At 51.9% G+C, this 7,500-nt stretch overlaps 1 protein-coding gene across 1 annotated transcript in view; it reads right to left on the bottom strand.

Moving 5' to 3' along the window:
* Window positions 1–7,500, bottom strand: part of LOC134444835 (arf-GAP with coiled-coil, ANK repeat and PH domain-containing protein 3-like) — a gene marked incomplete at its 5' end in the record, with an annotated part of 73,826 nt that overhangs the window by 52,006 nt on the left and 14,320 nt on the right. Inside the window, 2 exons of the mRNA XM_063194021.1 lie at window positions 1,199–1,294; window positions 2,125–2,169. Coding sequence (XP_063050091.1) covers window positions 1,199–1,294; window positions 2,125–2,169 — 141 coding nt within the window. The remainder of the gene's footprint in view (window positions 1–1,198; window positions 1,295–2,124; window positions 2,170–7,500) is intronic.

A 7,500-nucleotide genomic window follows, 5' to 3' on the forward strand; every position in this document is an offset into this window, starting at 1 on the left:
TAGACGTCTGAGATTTACGCATAGCCGTGTAGTCTCATGCCCATGTCCGACTCTACCACGACTCACCTGCTTAACCACCACGTCCTCGGTAGGCTATTTTCCTTAATGTCAAAAATCTATGATATAAGTCGATCTGATCAATGGCAAAGTAAGTTCCCTAAAATGCACACGCTTGCCTTGTCTATTTTGTTGATGACAACACAATTGGCGACGAGTCTCAAACCTAACGTGGAGTGGATAGTGACATTTTGTCTCCTTTCAACTTTCCACGGTTGTTTTGCCTACCCCCAAGGGACGCACGCGCGAGGAAAAAAGTGTCAAGTTCGTGAGGAAGGGAGGAGGAAAACAAGGGATCCGTGAGTAACCTGAGGAAAACCGAAAGTAGTCCTAAGCCTACTCCTAACTGTACAAATAAAAGTTGGACTGTGTTAACTGAAACCATCAGCTTTGGCTGGATTCGTGGGACAAATTGGTGCGTTTAGTAGCCTACATAATTTAAGATTGGGCCACGTAGTCTACATTGAAAGCGTTAAACATAGGCTATATTGAGGCAGATTGCATGCCATCTCCTTTTCCAGTTATTGCCTCAAATCCAGTCTACAATTTTCAAATCACGAGTTGAAATATCCGACTAAAACTTTTTAAAACGTCAGACGTCTTTGATGATCTAATGATGTAGGCCTAATAGACTTCGACTGGAAAGTTTGAAGCGTTTTAAACGTAGGCACCCATTGGCGTTTGGAAAGCAAGCAGAAGAGCAGGGTGAACGGAGGGAGAACACCGTGAGCGCAACATGCGAGTGACAGCTGTGACAGTTGCGATATATTGCAATAGGGGCTCTAGATCTGCTTCTGATGCTGAAAATGCGTACACATGGCTTTATACCAAACAAAATCAATATTATTTCCATAGGTATTTGTGTGTAGGACATTAATATTGTTTTTAAACCACTTTTGGAAAACCTATGAATGCAGAGGATCCCTGTCTCACACACGCACACGCACACACACACGCACATGCACACGCGCACGCGCACGCGCACACGCACATGCACACGCACACGCTCACACACACGCACACACACACACAGACACAAACACGCACACACACACACACACACACACACACACACACACACACACACACACACACACACACACACACACACACACACATGTGTGTGTGTGTGTGTGTTCACCTCTTGTGCTAGGGTCTGCATGTCTGGGTTGAGCTGGTTGAGTAGAGAGGATCCCTGTTGGAAGAGGGTGTGTTGGGCCTTCATGAAGGACAGCATCTGAAGACACACACACACACACACACACACACACACACGGGCGCGCACACACACACACGTGCGCGCACACGCACACACACACACGCACACACGCGCGCACGCACGCGCGCGCACGCGCACACACACACACGCACGCGCACACACACACACGCACACACACACACACACGCACACACACACATGCACACAAAGTTTAGAACTTTTATAGGTACACCCCCCCACACACACACACACACACACACACACACACACGCACGCACGCACGCACGCACGCACAGGCACACACATTTTAGTACTTTTACAGGTACAAAACACACACACACAGCAGACAGACAGGCAGGGAGACATGCAGGGAGACAGACAGGCAGGCAGGGAGACAGGCAGGCAGACAGACAGACAGACAGACAGGCAGGCAGACAGACAGGCAGACAGACAGGCAGGCAGACAGGCAGACAGGCAGACAGACAGGCAGGCAGGCAGGCAGGCAGACAGGCAGGCAGGCAGACAGACAGACAGGCAGGCAGGCAGGCAGACAGGCAGACAGACAGGCAGGCAGGCAGGCAGACAGGCAGGCAGGCAGGCAGGCAGACAGACAGACAGGCAGACAGACAGGCAGGCAGGCAGGCAGGCAGACAGAGAGACGGGTAGACAGACAGACAGGCAGGCAGGCAGATAGACAGGCAGGCAGATAGACAGGCGTGCAGACACACAGACAGACAGAGAGGTAGACAGGCAGACAGACAGACAGAGAGGCAGACAGACAGACAGACAGACAGAAAGACAGGCAGACAGACAGACAGGCACACGGAGATAATGTGTGTGTAACTCACCGCGTCCAGGATCTCAAATTTCTTCTTCGCCTGCAGAACATGAATCTGGAAATACACACACACGCATGCACACACACACACACGCACGCACGCACGCACACACACACGCACGCACGCACACACACACACACATACACAAACACACACTTGTTCTCATTTGCAATTGGGATGGTGTATGAAAAACAGTCCCTCAAAAGTTGTTGTGGCGAGGCTTGCAGCTGTGAAACGTTATCATTTTCTCCACGGAGGCAGGGCGAGGCCACAAGCACAAGTGGAGAAGGCAAGGTCGCATATTGTATCGCACTCGGTGTCAGTCAGGTACAAGTGGAGGAGGCAAGTTTGCATATTGTAACGCACTCCCAGAGTAGATCCGTAAGATTTGAGGGAGACTACCACACTTAGCCTGGTTCACACCAGACGGTGTGTGTGTAGCTTCGGCGCCCCCTGGCGGCGCAGAGCTACACACACTACCGTCTGGTACACAGCCATAGAGCACGCTCCGTCTCCAACCAGAAAATAGACGGAGCATTTATTGCTTCAAAATCAACGGTAACTCACATTGAGGAGTCACAAGACAGATTAGAGACTATATTGACTCTTTAAAGATTAACAGGAAGCAGTGTTTCCCCCAGAAAATTGGTTAGTCAAGGTGGTGAGGCTTCGAGTCTGTCCCTGGGGGGCGGGGGGGGGGGGGGGGGATGGGGCACTTGTGCAAAGATATTCCTTCTGTCAAGTAGCCATTTTTGCAGCTGGCACCGTTCGGCCCTCCAGCAACACACTGCTTGACACTGCGCTTTGTTTTGGTACTAGCCGCCATTGATCTGAACAAGGTGGAATGAACTCACCCCTTCTATGTCACGCATATCATTTGCATAAAATTTGCATGTCACCAAAAAAAGTAAACATAACACTTTTTGGGAACGTTTTAACATGACTTTTAGGACAAAATAGCACCCAGACAATATCCCATTTTATTCACAAGGCTTAGAACTTTCAGAATCTGTACTGGAAATGGTCAAATTTCTTTACTTTGCTTTCGTTTCATAAACACTTTAAGAGTGACTTCTATGAAGTTTTTTTTCAGCTCTCTGGGACAGTAGCACAGCAAAGACTTTCTGTTGTGAGTTTGGCCAATCGTTTTGTCCACAACTGGAGCAAGAAACAGCACAAATTGATGTGAATTCCAGACATGTCAACAACTAACATTTCCCTTACACGCGGCACGCGATGTAAACGCAGTTAGCGATGATGCATGCGACTATGCGATTTGGACGAAGATTTTCGCATATCGCCGCGTCATAACGCATCGTTGCGCACATGTTCTGTTACTCACCCGATGTTACTTGTGTGTACACATGAATCAACTGCAATACCCTTACGGTCACTTCCTAATGCTTTCCCCCCATTCTGTGTTACCGTGGGACTAATTATCTAACCAATACATAACCAGCAGCTTGCTACAACTTGCATTACAACTTTTTTTTTTTTTTTTTTGCCCTCGGACGCATTTTTTTTTTTTTTTTTAGGGAACGTAGCCAAGGCGGGGGTGGGGTTTAGTCAAGGCGGCCGCCTTGATAAGAAAGCGCTGGGGGAAAGCCTGAGGAAGGTTTTTGAAGGAATTTGTTGGTGAGGAGACCGTGCAGAAGCAGTAAATTCTCCATCTATTTTCTGGTTGGAGACTATGGCTGTGTACCAGATGGTAGTGTGTGTAGCTCTGCGCCGCCAGGGGGCGCCGAAGCTACACACACACCATCTGGTGTGAACAGGGGCTGTTCACTCACGGAACTTCCTGTTAGCCACAATTGGCTAACCCTAACCACGGGACAGTGCAAAATGAATGGGTGTCAATGGAGTTTTTTACCATTATAATTTTTGTGATTTTTTATAATTTTTTGTCCTGAAATATTAATATTAAGTTCGAAGCTAGAAATAATAAGACCCCATTTGAGTAGCGTTTCGATTATTTTGCGCCACTAGATTATTATATACTGGGTCACAAAGCTCAATTTTTATGGGGCCAAACCCATAAACATTAGCACGATGCTAGCGAGTACAGGTTGAAATCTTCTAACCAGCTGTAAAACTACACACCTGAACGATTTGTCAATACAGCCTATTGTTAAACAACAGTCATAGTGCTTACCAGGAATGTTTTGTTGATAATATTTGTGACTGGAAATGGCAGTAGCAATGTATTTAGCATGGGTTCCCCTTTCCATTCCATACATTTTTCCACATGAAGGACTGGCCTACGCTCGTTACTGCAGAATGCATGCAAAGCTAACTGGCTACAATGGGAACCAATGAGACTGAGCCTTCTCCCCTGTGTTCTAATTTCTCTGGTGTGAACCAGGCTACCACACTCCGCCCACCAAGGCTACCACACTCCGCCCACCAAGGCTACCACACTCCGTCCACCAAGGCTACCACACTCCGCCCACCAAGGCTACCACACTCCGCCCACCCAACGCACTCCGCCCACCAGACTACCACACTCCGCCCACCAGACTACCTCACTCCGCCCACCCAACGCAAAGGAGTGTAAAGACTACCACACTCCGCCCACCCAACGCAAAAGAGTGTAAAGACTACCTCACTCCGCCCACCCAATGCAAAAGAGTGTAAAGACTACCTCACTCCGCCCACCAAATGCAAAAGAGTGTAAAGACTACCTCACTCCGCCCACCCAATGCAAAAGAGTGTAAAGACTACCTCACTCCGCCCACCCAATGCAAAAGAGTGTAAAGACTACCTCACTCCGCCCACCCGACGCAAAAGAGTGTAAAGACTACCTCACTCCGCCCACCCGACGCAAAAGAGTGTAAAGACTACCTCACTCCGCCCACCCAATGCAAAAGAGTGTAAAGACTACCTCACTCCGCTCACCAAATGCAAAAGAGTGTAAAGACTACCTCACTCCGCCCACCAAATGCAAAAGAGTGTAAAGACTACCTCACTCCGCCCACCAAATGCAAAAGAGTGTAAAGACTACCTCACTCCGCCCACCCGACGCAAAAGAGTGTAAAGACTACCTCACTCCGCTCACCCAATGCAAAAGAGTGTAAAGACTACCTCACTCCGCTCACCCAATGCAAAAGAGTGTAAAGACTACCTCACTCCGCCCACCAAATGCAAAAGAGTGTAAAGACAACCTCACTCCGCCCACCCAATGCAAAAGAGTGTAAAGACTACCACACTCCGCCCACCCAACGCAAAAGAGTGTAAAGACTACCTCACTCCGCCCACCCAACGCAAAGGAGTGTAAAGACTACCACACTCCGCCCACCCAACGCAAAAGAGTGTGCTCCTGTTCGGTCTCCTAATGGGAGACTACCACACTCCGCCCACCCAACGCACTCCGCCCACCAGACTACCACACTCCGCCCACCAGACTACCTCACTCCGCCCACCCAACGCACTCCGCCCACCCAACGCACTCCGCCCACCCAACGCACTCCGCCCACCCAACGCAAAAGAGTGTAAAGACTACCTCATTCCGCCCACCCAATGCTGTTCGGTCTCCTAATGGCCTGTGTACATCAGGCGCTAGCTACGCGACCAGGCAGCTGTACATCAGGCGCTAGCTACGAGACCCAGGCAGCTGTACACCAGGCGCTAGCTACGCGACCAGGTAGCTGTACACCAGGCGCTAGCTACGCGACCCAGGTAGCTGTACATCAGGCGCTATCAGGCAGCTGTACACCAGGCGCTAGCTACGCTATCAGGTAGCTGTACATCAGGCGAGACCCAGGTAGCTGTACATCAGGCGCTAGCTACGCGACCAGGTAGCTGTACACCAGGCGCTAGCTACGCGACCAGGTAGCTGTACACCAGACGCTACATACGCGACCCAGGTAGCTGTACATCAGGCGCTAGCTACGAGACCCAGGTAGCTGTACATCAGGCGCTAGCTACGCGACCCAGGCAGCTGTACATCAGGCGCTAGCTACGCTATCAGGTAGCTGTACATCAGGCGCTAGCTACGCGACCAGGTAGCTGTACACCAGGCGCTGCCTACGAGACCAGGTAGCTGTACATCAGGCGCTACCTACGCGACCCAGGTAGCTGTACATCAGGCGCTACCTACGCGACCCAGGTAGCTGTACATCAGGCGCTACCTACGCGACCCAGGTAGCTGTACATCAGGCGCTATCAGGCAGCTGTACACCAGGCGCTAGCTACGCGACCCAGGTAGCTGTACATCAGGCGCTAGCTACGCTATCAGGTAGCTGTACATCAGGCGCTAGCTACGCGACCAGGTAGCTGTACACCAGGCGCTGCCTACGAGACCAGGTAGCTGTACATCAGGCGCTAGCTACGCGACCCAGGTAGCTGTACATCAGGCGCTAGCTACGAGACCCAGGTAGCTGTGCAGCAGGCGCTACCTACGCGACCCAGGTAGCTGTACATCAGGCGCTATCAGGCAGCTGTACATCAGGCGCTAGCTACGCGACCAGGCAGCTGTACATCAGGCGCTAGCTACGAGACCCAGGCAGCTGTACACCAGGCGCTAGCTACGCGACCAGGTAGCTGTACACCAGGCGCTAGCTACGCGACCCAGGTAGCTGTACACCAGGCGCTAGCTACGCGACCGAGGTAGCTGTACACCAGGCGCTAGCTACGCGACCCAGGTAGCTGTACACCAGGCGCTAGCTACGCGACCCAGGCAGCTGTACACCAGGCGCTATCAGGTAGCTGCACATCAGGCGCTAGCTACGCGACCCAGGCAGCTGTACACCAGGCGCTAGCTACGCGACCCAGGTAGCTGTACAGCAGGCGCTACCTACGCGACCCAGGTAGCTGTACATCAGGCGCTATCAGGCAGCTGTACACCAGGCGCTAGCTACGCGACCCAGGTAGCTGTACATCAGGCGCTAGCTACGCGACCCAGGTAGCTGTACATCAGGTAGCTGTACACCAGGCGCTAGCTACGCGACCCAGGTAGCTGTACATCAGGCGCTAGCTACGCGACCCAGGTAGCTGTACATCAGGCGCTAGCTACGCGACCCAGGCAGCTGTACACCAGGCGCTAGCTACGCGACCCAGGTAGCTGTACATCAGGCGCTAGCTACGCGACCAGGCAGCTGTACATCAGGCGCTAGCTACGAGACCCAGGCAGCTGTACATCAGGCGCTAGCTACGAGACCCAGGCAGCTGTACACCAGGCGCTAGCTACGCGACCAGGTAGCTGTACACCAGGCGCTAGCTACGAGACCCAGGCAGCTGTACATCAGGCGCTAGCTACGCGACCCAGGCAGCTGTACATCAGGCGCTAGCTACGCTATCAGGTAGCTGTACATCAGGCGCTAGCTACGAGACCCAGGTAGCTGTACATCAGGCGCTAGCTACGCGACCCAGGCAGCTGTACATCAGGCG

The sequence above is a fragment of the Engraulis encrasicolus genome, unplaced genomic scaffold (assembly GCF_034702125.1).
Source record: "Engraulis encrasicolus isolate BLACKSEA-1 unplaced genomic scaffold, IST_EnEncr_1.0 scaffold_76_np1212, whole genome shotgun sequence".
NCBI classification, from domain to species: Eukaryota; Metazoa; Chordata; class Actinopteri; order Clupeiformes; family Engraulidae; genus Engraulis; species Engraulis encrasicolus.